The sequence below is a fragment of the Melanerpes formicivorus genome, unplaced genomic scaffold (assembly GCF_026170545.1).
Source record: "Melanerpes formicivorus ecotype bairdi unplaced genomic scaffold, bMelFor1.0.p_v2 SCAF_327, whole genome shotgun sequence".
NCBI classification, from domain to species: Eukaryota; Metazoa; Chordata; class Aves; order Piciformes; family Picidae; genus Melanerpes; species Melanerpes formicivorus.
Genome location: NW_027142679.1, coordinates 194622 through 209976, shown reverse-complemented (window position 1 = coordinate 209976; position 15355 = coordinate 194622). Strand labels below are relative to the sequence as shown.

At 72.0% G+C, this 15355-nt stretch overlaps 4 protein-coding genes across 6 annotated transcripts; 2 read left to right on the top strand and 2 right to left on the bottom strand.

The window, feature by feature from the left end:
- Positions 1–306: 306 nt before the first annotated feature.
- On the bottom strand, positions 307–3865 carry STAG3 (STAG3 cohesin complex component). Its single transcript, XM_068170321.1, has 12 exons — positions 3805–3865; positions 3334–3466; positions 2891–2978; positions 2497–2776; positions 2308–2384; positions 2024–2228; positions 1722–1873; positions 1573–1646; positions 1369–1492; positions 1182–1280; positions 1033–1112; positions 307–622 (listed from the first exon to the last, which is right to left on the bottom strand). The coding sequence occupies exons 2-12, from the start codon at positions 3450–3452 to the stop codon at positions 307–309; spliced, it is 1614 nt and encodes a 537-aa protein (XP_068026422.1). The 5' UTR covers positions 3453–3466; positions 3805–3865.
- On the top strand, positions 3643–8387 carry GAL3ST4 (galactose-3-O-sulfotransferase 4). Its single transcript, XM_068170314.1, is given in 4 exon segments — positions 3643–5019; positions 5979–6185; positions 6187–6247; positions 6885–8387. Coding segments are annotated over 4 exon segments (1419 nt in total). The 5' UTR covers positions 3643–4675; the 3' UTR covers positions 7692–8387.
- Positions 8388–8557: 170 nt separating this feature from the next.
- Positions 8558–13629, top strand: TRAPPC14 (trafficking protein particle complex subunit 14). The gene is made up of 11 exons (XM_068170310.1): positions 8558–9251; positions 9459–9554; positions 10263–10395; positions 10476–10562; positions 10822–10942; positions 11023–11170; positions 11459–11541; positions 11636–11799; positions 12212–12345; positions 12420–12613; positions 13150–13629. Exons 1-11 carry the CDS (start codon positions 8859–8861, stop codon positions 13301–13303), a joined length of 1707 nt encoding a protein of 568 aa, XP_068026411.1. The 5' UTR covers positions 8558–8858; the 3' UTR covers positions 13304–13629.
- A 120-nt stretch (positions 13630–13749) lies between these two features.
- LAMTOR4 (late endosomal/lysosomal adaptor, MAPK and MTOR activator 4) lies at positions 13750–15083 on the bottom strand. 3 transcript variants are annotated; one of them, XM_068170311.1, is made up of 4 exons: positions 15037–15083; positions 14568–14648; positions 14353–14470; positions 13750–14074 (listed from the first exon to the last, which is right to left on the bottom strand). In XM_068170311.1, the coding sequence occupies exons 1-4, from the start codon at positions 15046–15048 to the stop codon at positions 13770–13772; spliced, it is 516 nt and encodes a 171-aa protein (XP_068026412.1). In that variant the 5' UTR covers positions 15049–15083; the 3' UTR covers positions 13750–13769. The 3 variants fall into 3 exon arrangements, with proteins under 3 accessions (XP_068026412.1, XP_068026414.1, XP_068026413.1); XM_068170313.1 differs by having other exon boundaries at positions 13750–14025; XM_068170312.1 differs by having other exon boundaries at positions 15046–15065.
- Between the last annotated feature and the right edge of the window lie 272 nt (positions 15084–15355).

The window sequence follows — 15355 nt, the reverse complement described above, 5'->3', positions numbered from 1 at the left end:
AGAAGGGGGGACAGGGACAGAGAGGGGGGGACAGGGAGGGACAGGAAGAGTGGGGGAACAGGGACAGGGAGAGGGGAGGAACAGGGACAGGGACAGGGACATGGACAGGGTCAGGGAGAAGGGAAGACCCCTGCCCCCCAGGTGACCGAGCAGGGTGCAAAGGGGACCCTGGGGGGTGCCATGGGGACAGAGCTGGGGGCACACAGGAAGCAGAGCCCCCAGGGCCGGGGCCGGGCCCTGCTCTGCCCTGTCCTGGGAGGTGCCCAGCCCCAGGCCCCGGGGGGCAGGGAGGGCCCCGCGGTGACCTCAGCGGGCAGCAGGAACCCAAGCAGCAGCACGGCCAGGAGCCAGCAGGGGCAGCCCGAGGGCACAGCGGGGCGGTGCCAGCCCCCCCCCCCCCCCCCCCCGGTGCCACAGCTGCAGGGCACGGGGGCAGCTGAGCCCCAGGAGCCGGGGCCTGGGGAGGGCAGCAGGGGGCAGCGGGTGCCAGGCGGGGGCACAGTCCCAGGGGCACCTGCGGTAGAGGAAGAGGCCTGCGGCAGAGGCCAGCGGGCGGCTGGCGGCGAAGACCAGGAGGTAGAGCTGGCAGCAGTCGTCCTCCGACAGAGCATCCTCCATGGTGCTGCGGGGCAGACAGTGCAGTGCCCTGCTCCAGCCCCTCCAGGGACCCCAGCCCCTGCCCCCCAGCCCCTCCTTGTGCCCCACAGCCCCCCCCAGGGACCCCAGGGCCAGGCCCTGCCCCCCAGCCCCCTCCCTGTGCCCCACAGCCCCCCCAGGGACCCCAGGCCCAGCCCCTGCCCCCCCAGCCCCTCCCTGTGCCCCCCAGCCCCTCCTTGTGCCCCACAGCCCCCCAGGGACCCCCGGGCCAAGTCCCTGCCCCCCCAGCACCCCGGTCTGCCCCCTGGGACCCTCCTGTGCCCCCCAGGGCCCCAGGACCAGCCCCTACCTGCAGCCCCCCCCCCCCCGGGCTCAGGCCTGTCCCCCCAGCCCCTCCCTGTGCCCCCCAGGGCCCCCCCCGTGCTCCCCACTCACTCCAGCATCATCGTCAGCAGCTTCACCACCTCCAAGGCCACCTCGGGCTCCTTGTCCAGCACCATGGCCACCAAGCGACCCTGCCCGGGGGGGCAGCGTCAGTGACCCCCCCCGAAGGCCTCGTGGACCCCTGCAGCCCCCCTCCTCACCTTGAAGCGGCTGGTGAAGAGCTCCAGGTGCGCGGCAGTGCCACGGTGCCCATAGAGGCCCTGCAGAGCCTTCACCACCTGCAGCCTCACCTCCCCCTGCTGCGGGCACAGGGGGGCATCAGCGGGGTGGCATCAGCGGGGCCCCTGCCCGGGGGCGACCCCGCAGCCCCCCGCGCCCCCAGCCCACCTTGTCGTGCAGGGTCCAGCCCAGGTACTTGAGGTGTCCATCAGTGAGGAACAAGGTCGGGTAGCTCTTCATCCAGGTGCCCAGCTCCTCCATGCAGAGGGCACGGATCTCGGGCACCACGTCCCTGCACGGGCACGGCCCCGCTGCTGCCACCTTCCCGTGCCCGCCTCCCCCGTGCCCAGCCCCCTCCCAGCCCCCCCGGACCTGTAGCGGTGCACGAAGACCCCCTTGAAGATGGCGTTCATCAGGTCCTCCATCTCCTGCTGCTGCTCCTGGAGCTGAGGGCACCGCGGCGGGAAGTCAGACGGCGCTCCCCGGCCCAGCGCCCCCCCGGCGCCCCCCCCCCCGCGCACCTCCTGGCTCTTCTCCAGCAGTGCCTCCATCCTGCCGGCAGCCCTGCGCTCCGGCTCCTTGCCCTGCTCCGCCTCCAAGTGCCGCCGGTTGCCGTCCCGCTGCCTGCCGACGTCCAGCGCCACCTCCCCCAGCGCCGTCAGCAGCTTCACGGCTGGCAGGGAGCAGCGGCTCAGGGTCCGACGGTGCCCCCCGCCCGCGGTGCCCCCCGCCCGCGGTGCCCTGCCCGCCCCTACCTGCCAGGGTGCCGGAACGCTCGGACCCGCTCCCCGCCCCCCATGCCCCCTGCGCCCCCCGCCCCTACCTGCCAGGGTGGCGGTGTGGCGGAACGCCCGCACCTGCGAGTCGGCCAGGCCGGTCAGCAGCGCCACCAGGGCGTCCAGCAGGAAGCCGTCGAAGATGGCCCCGAAGCGGCAGCGCCGCACCACGGCCGCCAGCAGCCCGCAGAAGCCGGCGCGGAAGCGGCGCCAGGGCTGGGTGCCCGCGGCCAGAGGGTACTCGGGCGAGTCCTGGTGGGCAGCAGAAGGTGGGCACGGGACCCCCGCGGCGGGCTGGCGCCAGCTCCCGCCCCGCAGCCCCGGGCAGCACCTCGGCGAACTCCTGCGTCAGCCGCTGGATGATCTCCGCGTTCGGCAGCTCCCGGAACATCCTGGGGGTCACCACGCCTGGGGGAGCCGGGGGGCAGGTGGGGGTCCTGTTCTGCAGACCCTCCTCATACCCCAGCCCCTTCCCCGGCTCCCCAGCCCCCGCTGCCCCCCAGGCCCCCCCGGGCCCCACCTCTGCAGCCGCAGGAGCGCACCAGGAAGTTTGCCAGCTCCAGGAACCCTCTCTCCCGGTCCTCTTGGTAGGTCTCCAGCCACTCGTCCACCAGCGTCTGCAGGCACAGGACACGGGGTGGCCACCAGCACCTGGGGTCCCCTCGCTCCGGGGTGCTGGGGGGGGGCCTGGGGGTCACCTCCAGGTCGGCCTTGGCTGACAGCACAGCCTGGAAGAGAGTCCCATGGTCAGGGCTGGTGGGGGTCACGCTGGGGTCCTTCTGCCTGGGACGCTTCGGGACCTGCCGAGAGGACACGGTGAAGGTTTGGGGAGCCCCGGGGGGGCGGGCCCGGGGTGGGGGCACAGGGCTGTGGGGGGGGGGGGACACAAAGGGCTGGGGGAGGGGCAGACGGACGTGGCGGGGCGGCCGCCGGGAGCGGCGCTTGGTGGGCGGCCGCAGGGTGGCCTCGAAGTCGCTGCCGGAGTCGTCGCTGGTGAGGTCCCTGGGGGAAGGGTTTGGGTGGGAGGAGACCTCTGGGGGCACAGGGTCCGACCACGACCCCAGCCCCACCAGGGCACGTCCAAACCAGGCCTCTCAGCACCTGGGGACCCCTCCGGAGATGGGGGGCTCCACCCCTGCCCTGGGCAGCCTGGACAACCCTCAAGGGATGGAAATTGTCCCTCAAGGCCAGCCCGAAGCTCCCCTGGAGCAACCTGGGGCCAGTTCCTCTTCCCCGCTGCCCGAAGAGCTCAGCAGCTCTCCAGCCCCTCCCCAGGAGCCCTCCAGCCCCTCCTCAGCAGCTCTCCCCCAGCCCCTTCTCCACATTCTCGGGGGTCTGGCAGGGACCCCCCACTCACGGGCTGCTGGGGGCTGGTGTTGATGGGGGGGAGCTGCAGCTGGGGCCAGCGCTGGTGGCAGCAGAGGAGCCGGAGCTGGAGGTGCCCCCCCGGGCCCGGGTCGAGCGCTGCGGGGCCATGCGGGCAGCAGGGCCTGGAGGGGAAGGGGCCCGCGGGGGACCCACGGGGATCATGGAGGGCCCGGGGGAGACCCACGGGGATCATGGAGAGCCCGGGGGAGACCCACGGGGATCATGGGGGGCCCACGGGGATCATGGGGGGCCCATCGCGGACCCAGGGGGATCATGGGGGACCCATCGGGGACCCACGGGGATTATGGGGGGCCCTGGGGACACGGCAGCCCCAGGGACGGGGAGTCAGAGTCCCACCAAGCCTCTGGCCAGGGGCACACGGGGGTCACTGCCCCCTACCCGGGGTCTCCCTTTGGGGTTCGAGCCCCCCCCCCCCCAGCCCCCCCGGGCCCTGGCTCGCCTAGCGCCGCCGGTGACGTCACGCCCAGCACGTGCGGATCGCCCGGGGTGAGCCCGGCCGGAGCACTGCGCACGCGCGGCACGTGACAGGGGCGGGGCCTCGGGCCACCACGTGGGGGGTGGAGCCTGGAGACTCCTATGGGTTCTCATGGACCCCTATAGACTCCTATGGACCCCTGTAGACCCCTATGGACCCCTATAGACCCTTATGGACTCCTGTGGACCCCTGTAGACCCCTATAGACCCTTATGGACTCCTGTGGACCCCTGTAGACCCCTATGGACCCCAGGCGACTCCTGTGGATCCCTACCGATCTCAGTAGACCTCCAGCGACCCCAGAGACTGTCACTGACTTTCATTGACTCCTAGACTCCTCTATAGAGCCCTACAGGGCTTCACAGACTCTTACAGAGACACCCACAAGCTGCTGGAGAGCTCGACAGCCCCCCCCACCTCTATAGAGCCTAGGGGATCTCACTCACTGCTCCCCAGTACCTCCCAGTACCCACCTCCCCCTGCAGCCTTCCCAGTGCTCCCAGAGCCCCATCCCAGCCTTCCCAGTGCTCCCAAAGCCTCCCACAGCCTTCCCAGTGCTCCCAGTGCCCCATCCCTGCCTTCCCAGTGCTCCCAGTGCCCCATCCCAGCCTTCCCAGTGCTCCCAAAGCCTCTCACAGCCTTCCCAGTGCTCCCAGAGCCCTATCCCAGCCTTCCCAGTGCTCCCAGTGCCCTATCCCAGCCTTCCCAGTGCTCCTAAAGCCTCTCACAGCCTTCCCAGTGCTCCCAGGGCCCCATCCCAGCCTTCCCAGTGCTGCCAGGGCGCCATCCCCGTGCTCGGCAGCGGCCCCCGCTGCCCCCGGGCTCTGTCCCGGCCCATGCCTGCTCCCGCTGCCGGTGCTGTTCCCGGTGCCGGGGTAGTCTCGGGGCGGGGCGGTGGGAGACAAAGGAGAGAAAGTTCGCGGAGAGCGGGAGAGCGTCCGGGACACCGAGAACAACCGCCGGGACGCCGGGAACCGACACCGGGAACCGCCGCCGGGCCACCGGGAACCGCTGCCGGGACACCGCTCCCCCCCCCCCCCCCCCCGCCTCCCCTCCACCCGGAGCCCCCTGTCCCGGCTGAACAACGGGACCGGACTGAGCGGATCACGCTCGCGGGACACCGGAGCGTCCCCCGGGCCCCCACCGGAGCGCGGCGGGATGTGGCGGGGCTGAGCCAGCGGTGAGTGCCGGGGGGGGGGTCCAGGGCAGGCTCCCCCAGCCCCGGGACCGTCCCAGAGCCCCGGAGCGGAGCCGGGGAGGCGCTGGGCACGGGGGGAGCGGTCGGGGGGAATGCGGCGTCTCGGGGACCCCCAGCGCAGGGGCACAAGGGGCAGGGGTCAGTGAGGGGACAGAGGGACACGGGGGGGGGGGGGGGGGGCCCTGGAAAGGTCACGGGGGGGTCCGAGGGGGCGGGAGGGATGCAGGGCCTCGGGAGGGGACAGAGGTGCCGCGTCCCGGGGGGGGGTTTGGCTCATCCCTGTCCCCTTCCTGTAACCCGGGTGGGGCCCAACGCCCCCGCGGACCCCCCCGGCTCCACGACGTGGCTCTGGGCGGTCCCGGAGCTGCGCCCCCCACTAACGGATGGGATGCGGCTGGGTTTCGAGGCGGGGGGCGATGGACCCCAGCGTGGCAGCTCCCCCCGAGAGGTACCACCGGGATCCCTTGAGCCGCCGCGACCTCCCCCCAGGACGATGAAGCTGCCACCCCCCCTCCTGCTGCCGGCTGCAGACCCTGGGGGCTGCCCTGGGTGTCTGCGCCACCATCGGCTTCACCCTGCAGCTCCTGGGGGGGCCCTTCCAGCGCAGGTGAGACGCCCCCGGACTCGCCACATGCTGCACCTCCCCCGGTACTTGCTCGTGCTCCCTGCTCCCCCCAGCCTCCCCAGCGTCGTCCCCCCCCTTCCAGCCTCCCAGTGTGCCCCCAGGCTCCCCAGTCCCCCCCCCCGGAGTCCTCAGTGCCCCCAGGCCCCTTTGACCCCTTTCAGCACAGCTGAGACATCCCCCCCACAACACCCCCCCCGATCCCCCAAACCCCTGCAGGGTGCTGGGTGGGAAGGGGGGTCCCAGGGTAACACAGCCCTGGGCCGGTGGGGTTGTGGGGAGTCCCTGCCGGTCCCCTCTGACCCCAGCACATCTGCAGAGTCCCCGCGGCCCCTGCCGGGCGCCCCCTGCCCCCGTGCCAGCCCCACACCCACCTGGTGTTCCTCAAGACCCACAAGACAGGGGGCAGCAGCCTGGTGAACATCCTGCACCGCTTCGGGGAGGCGCGGGGGCTGCGCTTCGCCCTGCCCCACCGCTACCAGTTCGGCTACCCCCAGCCCTTCCGTGCCCAGTGGGTCAAGGGGGTACCGCCCGGGGGGGCCCCCCTTTGACATCATCTGCCACCACATGCGCTTCAACCTCACCGAGGTACCCCCGGGAGGGCAGGGCCGGGGGGGCTCAGCTGGAGGGTGCCTGGGGGACAGGGGTGGGGGGCACCCAGGGGACGTGCAGGGGATGCGGTGGGGAGGTTTGGGAGGGAGGTGATGACTGTTGGGGGCACGGGGAAGAGATGGGGGACGTGGTGTGTGGCAGGACATGGGGGGCTGGGGACAGCAGGAGATGGGGGATGCTGTGGGGCAGGAGTGGGACATGGTGGGCTGGGGACAGCAGGAGATGGGGGACACTGTGGGGCAGGGGTGGGACATGGTGGGCTGGGGACAGCAGGAGATGGGGGACACTGTGGGGCAGGGGTGGGACATGGTGGGCTGGGGACAGCAGGAGATGGGGGACACTGTGGGGCAGGGGTGGGACATGGTGGGCTGGGGACAGCAGGAGATGGGGGACACTGTGGGGCAGGGGTGGTGTGGGGTGAACACTTGGAGTAGACAGAAGCAGCAGAGGGGTCTGGGGTGCCTTGGCTGGGGGTCAGAGGGGTCACAGTGGACACTGTGGGGCAGGGGTGGTCTGGGGTCGACACTCGGAGTAGGGGGTGTGGGGTGCCACGGGCGGGGGTCTCCGTGGGCCGCCCCCGCGGGTGCCGAGCCGCTGCTGCGGTCGCCGGCAGGTGCAGAAGGTGATGCCCAACGACAGCTTCTACTTCTCCATCGTGCGGGACCCCGGCACGCTGGCCGAGTCGGCCTTCGCCTACTACCGCGCCGTGGCGCCGGCCTTCCGCCGGGCGCCGTCCCTGGCGGCCTTCCTGGCGGCGCCCGGCCGCTTCTTCGAGCCCGGGGCGCGGGGCAACCACTACGCGCGCAACCTGCAGTGGTTCGACTTCGGTCTGCCGGCGGCGGGCGGGGCGGGCGAGGTGCGGGCGGCGCTGGCGCGGCTGGAGCGGCGCTTCGGGCTGGTGCTGCTGGCCGAGCACTTCGACGAGTCGCTGGTGCTGCTGCGCCGCGCGCTCTGCTGGCCCGAGGAGGCCGTCGTGGCCTTCGCGCACAACCGGCGCCCGCCCGGCGACGCCCCCCGCGTGACGCCCGCGCAGGCCGCGCGCCTGCGCGCCTGGAACGGCCTCGACTGGGCGCTCTACGCCCACCTCAACCGCTCCTTCTGGCGCCGCGCCGAGGCCTTCGGGGCCGCCCGCCTGCGGGACGAGGTCGCCCGCCTGCGCCAGCGCCGCGAGGCCATGGCCCGGCGCTGCCTGCAGGACGGCGGCCCCCTGCCCGCCCGCGCCATCGCCGACGGCCGCCTGCGCCCCTTCCAGCCGCCGGGGCGGGCGCAGATCCTGGGCTACGCGCTGCGGGCCGGCCTGGCCCCCGCCGAGCGCGAGCTGTGCGCGCGCCTCGCCACCCCCGAGCTGCAGTACAAGGACATCCTGGACCGGCGGCAGTTCGGCGCGGGGGCCAACGCCTCCGTCCCGCCCGGCGGGTAGCCCGGCGGCGGCGCCGCGGCTTTCCAGGCCCCCCCAAGCCCGGGAGGGTGGGGGTCCTGCCACGGAACCACTTTGTGCCTCAGTTTACCTGCTGTGGGTAACCCTGCTGCTTCCCCCAGTCTCATAGGGACTGCCCCCCACCCCCTCCATGGTACAGCTCTGTGCCTCTGGGCCAGTAACAGCCCCCCCCGGTCCCCCCGGGGCTGGGGGTCCTGCCATGGTACCACCACTCAGTGTTCCTGCCCCATACAATGGGATTGGTCCTTCCCCCCCAGCTCCTTGGTACCGCCCAGGGCCAGGCAATGCCCCCCCCCACGCATGGGGATCAGTGCCTCCTCCATAGGGCTCAGCCCCCCCCACTCCATGGGGCTCAGGATCCCCTTCCATAGGGCTCAACCCCTCCCCCGTGGGGCTCAGGTTCCCCCTCCACGGGGTTCAAGCCCCCCACTCCATAGGGCTGAGCCCTCCCCCACGGTACCGCCGAGTGCCTCAGTTTACCGGAGCCGGGTCGTGCCCGTCCTCCCCCCCCACTTTACTGGAGCTCCGCCCGCGCCGCCTGGCTCCGTGCCTGTTTACCAGGGCGGGGCAATGGGCTCAGCCGATGGAGGCCAGGCCCCGCCCACTGCTGCACAGGCGCCGCCCCCGTCCCGCCCCTCCGCCGTCGTGGTCGCTATGGCAATAAAAACTGGAATTTAATTGGCTGCTGCCGTGTCAGTCACTAGTGGGCGGGGACGGGCCCGGGGGGGTGTGGGGTGGGGGCAGGGGCAGGGGTGTGTGTGTCTCTGGGTGTGTGAGCGGTGGATGTGCTCGGCGCTCGGCTGCGCGCGCTGTGCTTCCGCACGGGCCCAGGACGCTTCCGGCCCCGCCCACCCGCTCCGGAAGCGCCGCGCGCCGAGAACCGGCCCTGGCCCTGGCCCCGGCCGCGCTCCCGGGAGGCCCCGGCCCGGCCCGGCGCGCCCGGCCCTGACACCACCCCAGCCCCCGGTATCCTCCCGGCCCCTGGGTCTGGTCCTTATCCCTAAGGTGTCCCGCTCCCGCCCGCTCCCTCCCGCTCCCTCCCGGTCCCCCCGGGCTCCTCTCTGTCCTTCTCCGCCCTTCCTTCTCGATCCTTCACGGTTCCCCCGGGCCCTTCTCCGTCCCTTGCGGCTCCCCCGGTCCTCGGTTCCGATGGAGTCGCAGTGTGATTATTTCATGTACTTCCCGGCGGTGCCGTTCGCGGCCCGGGAGCTGCTGTCGGGTGAGCCGGGCCGGTACCGGGCGCTCCCCCGCCGTAACCACCTTTACCTGGGGGAGACCGTCCGGTTCCTCCTGGTGCTCCGCTGCAGGCCCGGTAACGGCGGCGGCACCGGGCCGGGGCGGCCAGCCTGGGCCGAGCTGGCCGCCTCGCTGGCTGCCCTGGCCAGCGTCAGTCCCGGGGGCATCGAGGCCTGCGGCGAGCGGGATGGGGATGTGGACGGCGCCGCGGACGGCACCGCAGCCCCGCCGGAGCCCGCCGTGTTCCGGGAGTGCCGAGCCCTGCTGACGCACAGCCAGGGCCCTCCGGGGCGCCCGGCCGCCGGGGTGGGTGGCAGGAGCGGGGGAGCAGGGGGACAGGGAGCGTCGGGGGAGGGAGAGGGACAGGGGCTGGCAGGGGATGGAAGAGGACGGGGCGGGGGGGGGGCAATGGAGGGCTCGGGCGGGACCTGGGGGACAGGGGATGGGGGGGGGGGGAGGGGGCTCGGGGAGCAAGTTGGGGACCACCTGCACTGAGCCTGGCGGTGTCCCCAGATCCCGGTGGAGGACCCCATCGTGTCCACGGACGAAGTCATCTTCCCCCTCACCATCTCGCTGGACAAGCTGCCCCCCGGCACCGTCAAGGCCAAGGTGACAGCTTGGGGACCGCCTGGGGACAGCTTGGGGATGGCTTGGGGACCGCTTGGGGACAGCTTGGGGACCAGTTGGGGACAGCTTGGGGACATCTTGGGGACGGCTTGGGGACCAGTTGGGGACATCTTGGGGACGGCTTGGGGACCAGTTGGGGACAGCTTGGGGACATCTTGGGGACGGCTTGGGGACCAGTTGGGGACTGCTTGGGGACAGCCTGGGGACAGCTTGGGGACCAGTTGGGGACAGCTTAGGGACAGCTTGGGGCCAGCTTGGGGACAGTGTGGACCCCGAGGGCGGGAGGCCTGTGGGGACAGGGTGCAGCCATCGGGGGTGGGACCTGGGGACCTGCTGCCCTCTGTCCAGAGGGAGGCAGAGCTGGGGGCAGGAGCCGAGGGCCAGCAGTGACACAGGGTGGGCAGCCCGGGGGCCGTGAGTAGCCTGGGGGGCCATGGGCAGCCTGGGGCCGTGGGCAGCCTGGGGGGCCATGGGCAGTCTGGGGGGCCATGGGCAGCCTGGGGCCGTGGGCAGCCTGGGGGGCCATGGGCAGTCTGGGGGCCGTGGGCAGCCCGGGGGCCGTGAGCAGCCTGGAGCCATGAGCAGCCTGTGGCCGTGGGCAGCCCAGGGGGCCGTGGGCAGTCTGGGGGCCGTGGGCAGCCCGGGGCCGTGAGCAGCCCGGGGCCGCAGCTGTGTCTGTGCTGTCCCCAGATCGTGGTGACAGTGTGGAAGAGGGACACGGAGCCGGCGGAGCTGCGGGAGGCCGGCGGCTACCTGGGGCTGCTGCAGACGCGGGCACCTGCCCAGGTGTTCCGCCAGGAGCAGGGAGCCTTCAAGGCACAGGGTGAGACCCTCCCCGTGTCCCCGTGTGCCTTCCTGTCCCCTGCTGCCCCCCACCGTCCCCTGATGCCCCTTTGCCTGCAGTGAGCACCCTGCTGACCGTGCTGCCCCCGCCCGTGGTGCGGTGCCGCCAGCTCACCGTGTCCGGCAAGTACCTGACGGTGCTGAAAGGTGAGAGACAGGGCACGGGGACAGGACTGTGGAGGTGGGGGGACGATGACAGGGCCACAGGGGTGGCTGGGGTGGGGGCAGGGGTCACAAGGGGCAGGGGCATAGGCACAGAGATGACAAAGTGGCTGTGCTAGGGGTCTCAGGGTGGTGTCTGTGGGGTGGCTGTGGTGGAGCAGAGGATGTGGGGCAGGGCTGGGGGTGAGCTGGGCGGGCTGGGGCTGTCCCCTGATGTCCTTTGCTGTCCCCTGTGTCCCTGCAGTGCTCAACGGTTGGTCCCAGGAGGAGATCTCCCTGTGGGACGTCCAGATCCTGCCCAACTTCAATGCCAGCTACCTGCCCGTCATGCCCGACGGCTCTGTCCTGCTGGTCGATGACGTCTGGTGAGCGCTGGGACAGGGCTCTGCTGGCACTGCCAGTGCCCTCTGCTGTCACCCAGCACCTCCCTGTCCCTGTCCTGCAGCCACCACTCCGGGGAGGTGCCCGTGGGGGCCTTCTGCCGCGTGGCCGGCGCGGGCTCGGGCTGCCCCTGTGCCCTGAGCGCCCTCGAGGAGCACAACTTCCTGTTCCAGCTGCAGGCACCCGAGAGGCCTCCGGAGGATGCCAAGGAGGTGAGGGGAGGCTGGAGGTGACTCTGCTTCCCCCCCGGGGACATCCTGGGCTGGAACCTGCTGTCTGGGCCAGGGGTTAAGGGCCACCCTCCTGGGCAGCATCAGGGTCGCTGCCCTGGTCGGTGGCCTGGGGGACTGTGTGCTTGCCCAGGGGACCTTATCCTTCCCCTGGGGACAGCAGGGGCCACCCTGTGGGTGTTTGTCCCTTCTGGAGGAGTCTGCTGGGACGTGGGGACTTTGGGAGCCACGGGGACAGGAACAGCTCTGACCCTTTGTCTCCTCACCCAGGGCTTGGAGGTCCCACTGGTGGCCATCATCCAGTGGTCAACACCCAAACTGCCCTTCACCAGCAGCATCTACACCCACTACCGGTGAGAGCCACCCCCAGGGTCCCCCCCGGCATCCCCCACCTCCCGGGGTGGGATTGTCCCAGTGCCACCTCCCTGTACCCTCCCTGCCCCCCAGGCTGCCCAGCATCCGCCTGGAGCGGCCTCGCTTCGTGATGACCGCGGCCTGCGAGTCGCCGGTGCGCGCCCGGCAGCGCTTCACCGTCACCTACACCCTGCTCAACCAGCTCCAGGACTTCCTGGCCGTGCGCCTCGTCTGGACCCCTGAGACCACCGCGGCCGGTGGGCGCCCAGAGGGCAGCAGGAGGGCACAGGGAGGGAGGGAAGGGGCTGCTGGGGGCCTGAGGGCATCTCCTGGGGGTCTGCAGGAGCTGCTGGGGGCTTAGGTGGCAGACAGCATCAAGTTGTGGCAGGGAGGTTCAGGTTAGCCATGGGACAGTTTCTGTCCCTTGAGAGCTGTCCAGGCCTGGCCCAGGGTGCAGCCCCTGCCCTGGAGGAGGTCTCCCAGTGCCGAGAGCTCTCTTTCGCTGGCGCTGGGTCTGTGGGCAGACCCCATGGCCCCGAGGGTCTTCTCCAACCCCGACCCCACGGCTGCAAGAGGGGGGAGGGGGGCGAGGGACTGGCAGCGCCCCGGGGGTGCTGGAGGCAGCTGGGCAGTGCCCTGTGCCCGTGCCAGCCTCGGCTGCCCCTGCAGGGAAGAGGCTGCCCGGTGCCACGCTGGACGCCGTTGTCTGCCACTCGCCGCTCACCAACCTGGGCTACTCGCGCAAGGGCAGCGCTATCTCCATCCCCGTGGCCTTCCAGGCGCTGCGAGCCGGCCTCTTCGAGGTGCCCCCCGACCCCCCCTGCCCCCTGCTGCCCTGGCACCTGGCCTGGCCTCACCTCTCCCTCCCTGCCCGCAGCTGTCCCAGCACATGAAGCTGAAGCTGCAGTTCACGGCCAGCGTGGCCAACCCCCCGCCCGAGGCGCGGCCCCTGTCCCGCAAGAGCAGCCCCAGCAGCCCGGCCGTGCGGGACCTGGTGGAGAGGCACCAGGCAGGGCTGGGCCGGTCCCAGTCCTTCTCCCACCAGCAGCCCTCCCGCAGCCACCTCATGAGGTACAGGCGGACAGCTGGGGGCACGGGGGTGGGACCAGAGCAGCGGCTGTGAGCTGCTAGAATGGGGGGGGGGGGGGGGGTGGGGGGGGGCGGGGTGGGAGGGGTGGGAGGGTGGGAGCAGGGCTGGGAGTTGACCCAGGATAAGGGTAGGGACAGGGCTGGGAGGTGACCCAGAACAAGGGGTGGGGGGGGGATGGACAGGGCCTGGAGGTGACCCAGGAGAAGGGGTGGGGGGGGATGGACAGGGCCTGGAGGTGACCCAGGACAAGGGTGGGGGGTGGGAAGAGGGCAGGGAGGTGAGCCAGGACTAGGGGGGGGCGTGGGGAGAGGGCCCAGAGGTGAGCCAGGACAAGGGTGGGGGGGTGGGGACAGGGCAGGGAGCTGCTCAGCACAGGGGCTCCAGGCAGGACAGGGTACAGGAGATGGCTCTAAGGGGACACCACAGGGACCGCCCCCTGGGGGGGGCCATGGGCAGGGGCCAGCCTCCTGCGGGGGGGCAGGGGACAGCCAAGCCACCGCCGGTGTCCCTGGCACAGGTCAGGCAGCGTGATGGAGCGCAGGGCCATCACCCCCCCCGTGGGGTCCCCCGTGGGCCGCCCCCTCTACCTGCCCCCCGAGAAGACGGTGCTGGCCCTGGACAAGATCGCCAAGCGCGAGTGCAAGGTGCTGGTGGTGGAGCCTGTCAAGTGAGAGGGGGCACAGCGGTGGCTGGAAGGGGACCAGCTGTGGGGGGCGCACACAGCGGGGGGCTGGGGGTGAGGCCGTGTCCCACCCCCTCCCCGGGACCGGACCAGGGATGGGCACAAAGGAGGCTTCTGCGGCCCTCTGGCTTCCAGCCTGGCTGCAAGGGACCAGGCCCTGTCCCCGGGGCCGTGGGGGACACCCGGATCGCCAAAGCCTGGGGGATCCTGCACTGCCAACCCCCCCTGGGCACAGGGGTGCCACCTGTCCCCGTGGCACCTCTGCTCCCTCTTATTTATTTGTCTCTGCCGGTGCCAATAAAGAGCTGGGCTGGACTGGGACCGGTTTGTCGCCGGGGGAGGGTGGGGGCGGCTCTGGGGCCAGGGAGGAGACCCAGGACAGGGCTGAGGGCACACAGCTGGGGAACGGGGAGCAGTAAGGGGGGGCTGCAAGGCTCGGGGCACCAAGACAAAGTTTATTGCCTCAGCACAGGGACAGCATCTGGGGGGTGACAGCGGGGCCACCCCAGGGCCCTGGGCGTGCAGAGCAGCCGGCTGCAGGGCAGAGGGCTGGGAGCAGGGAGCTGGTCCCGAGGGGGCAGCTGTGCCCTGCCAGGGGCAGCGGGGCGGTGGCTCAGACGGTGACAGGCTCCTGGACGTGGTTCTGGCGCTTCACCACGAAGAGCTTCTGGCCAGAGATGGTGACCAGGAGGGAGTGCTCCCCAAACACCACTGTGGGGACAGGGGGGGGTTCCCTGCAGGGAGTGCTCCCCAAACACCACTGTGGGGACAGGGGGGGGTTCCCTGCAGGGAGTGCTCCCCCAAACACCACTGCAGGGACAGGGGGGGGGTTCCCTGCAGGGAGTGCTCCCCCAAACACCACTGTGGGGACAGGGGGGGTTCCCCTGCTCACAGCCACCCTGGGCCACCAGCGTCCCCCAGTCACGGCCACCTCGCTGACGACAGGACCACCAGCACCACCCTGGGGACAGCCTTGGGGAGGGCCCAGGGCCCTGGGCACAGGGCTGGGAAGCGGGCGGGGGGGTGGTCCCCACTCACCCGAGAGCCGCTTGAAGGGGGGGTCGTGGCCGCGCTGCAGCCGCAGCCCACAGGCCGTGGCCACCAGCTCCGACAGGACCGCAGCCGTTTGCTCGTCGTTCTCCAGGTCCCCCGACGACTGCGGGGGGGCAGGGGGACGGCATCAGCGGGACCCCGCGCCCCAGACACCCCCCCCAGCCCGGGCCCCGGTAACGGGGGCGCTGCCCCGCCCTCACCGCCAGCACGGCCCCGTCGCTGATCACCAGGTAGCCCAACTGGTCCGGGATCCGCTCCAGGCCCTGCGTCAGCGCCGTGGTCTGGGGGGGCGTGGGGAGGGCGTCCCAGTTCCTCCCGGTGCGTGTCACCCCCCGCTCACCCCAGTCCCTCCCTGTGTCCCCCGCTCCCCCCAGTTCCTGTGTCCCCCGCTCACCCCAGTCCCTCTCTGTGTCCCCCGCTCCCCCCAGTCCCCCCCGCTCACCCCAGTCCCTCTCTGTGTCCCCCGCTCACCCCAGTCCCCCCCGCTCCCTCCAGTCCCCCCCAGTTCCTCCGTCCCCCGCTTCCCCCAGTCCCTCCCGGTGTCCCCCGCTCACCCCAGTCCTTCCCAACCCCCCTCTCCCCCCAGTCCCATCCCGTTGTCACCCCAGTTCCTCGCAGTGTCCCGCCCCGTCCCGGTCCCCTCTCGCCCCAGCGCTCCCAGCTCCCCACCGCACTCGCCATGTTGCCGCTGCGCTCACGTGACGGCGCGCAGCCAGCCTCCGTGTTCTGATTGGCTCAGGACCCAGCCTGTCACCGGCACGCCCGCCAATGGGCGCCGGCTGGGGCGCGGCGGGCGGGGCAGAGAGGAAGCCGAGGGGGGTGCCCGGGGCGCTGCGGGGTGGTCGCTGAGTTGCGCTGCGGAATGCCCCCCGCTGCGGAATGCCCCCCGCTGCCTCATGCCCCCCGCTGCGGAATGCCCCCCGCTGCGGAATGCCCCCCGCTGCGGAATGCCCCCCGCTGTCCCATGCCCCCCGCTGCCCCATGCCCC

Excerpts from the sequence above, each read along its gene's own strand:
- LAMTOR4 (XM_068170311.1), bottom strand. Across the intron at positions 14,471-14,567 it reads GCGACGGGGCCGTGCTGGCG|TCGTCGGGGGACCTGGAGAA; the intron begins GTGAGGGCGGGG and ends GCCCCCCCGCAG. Across the intron at positions 14,075-14,352 it reads CCCCTTCAAGCGGCTCTCGG|TGGTGTTTGGGGAGCACTCC; the intron begins GTGAGTGGGGAC and ends CTGTCCCCACAG.
- TRAPPC14 (XM_068170310.1), top strand. The coding sequence starts at position 8,859 with ATGGAGTCGCAGTGTGATTATTTCATGTACTTCCCGGCGGTGCCGTTC. Across the intron at positions 9,555-10,262 it reads CCGGCACCGTCAAGGCCAAG|ATCGTGGTGACAGTGTGGAA; the intron begins GTGACAGCTTGG and ends TGCTGTCCCCAG. Across the intron at positions 11,800-12,211 it reads CCCTGAGACCACCGCGGCCG|GGAAGAGGCTGCCCGGTGCC; the intron begins GTGGGCGCCCAG and ends CTGCCCCTGCAG.
- STAG3 (XM_068170321.1), bottom strand. The coding sequence starts at position 3,452 with ATGGCCCCGCAGCGCTCGACCCGGGCCCGGGGGGGCACCTCCAGCTCC. Across the intron at positions 2,979-3,333 it reads ACACCAGCCCCCAGCAGCCC|GGACCTCACCAGCGACGACT; the intron begins GTGAGTGGGGGG and ends CCCTTCCCCCAG. Across the intron at positions 2,385-2,496 it reads GCGCTCCTGCGGCTGCAGAG|GCGTGGTGACCCCCAGGATG; the intron begins GTGGGGCCCGGG and ends CGGCTCCCCCAG.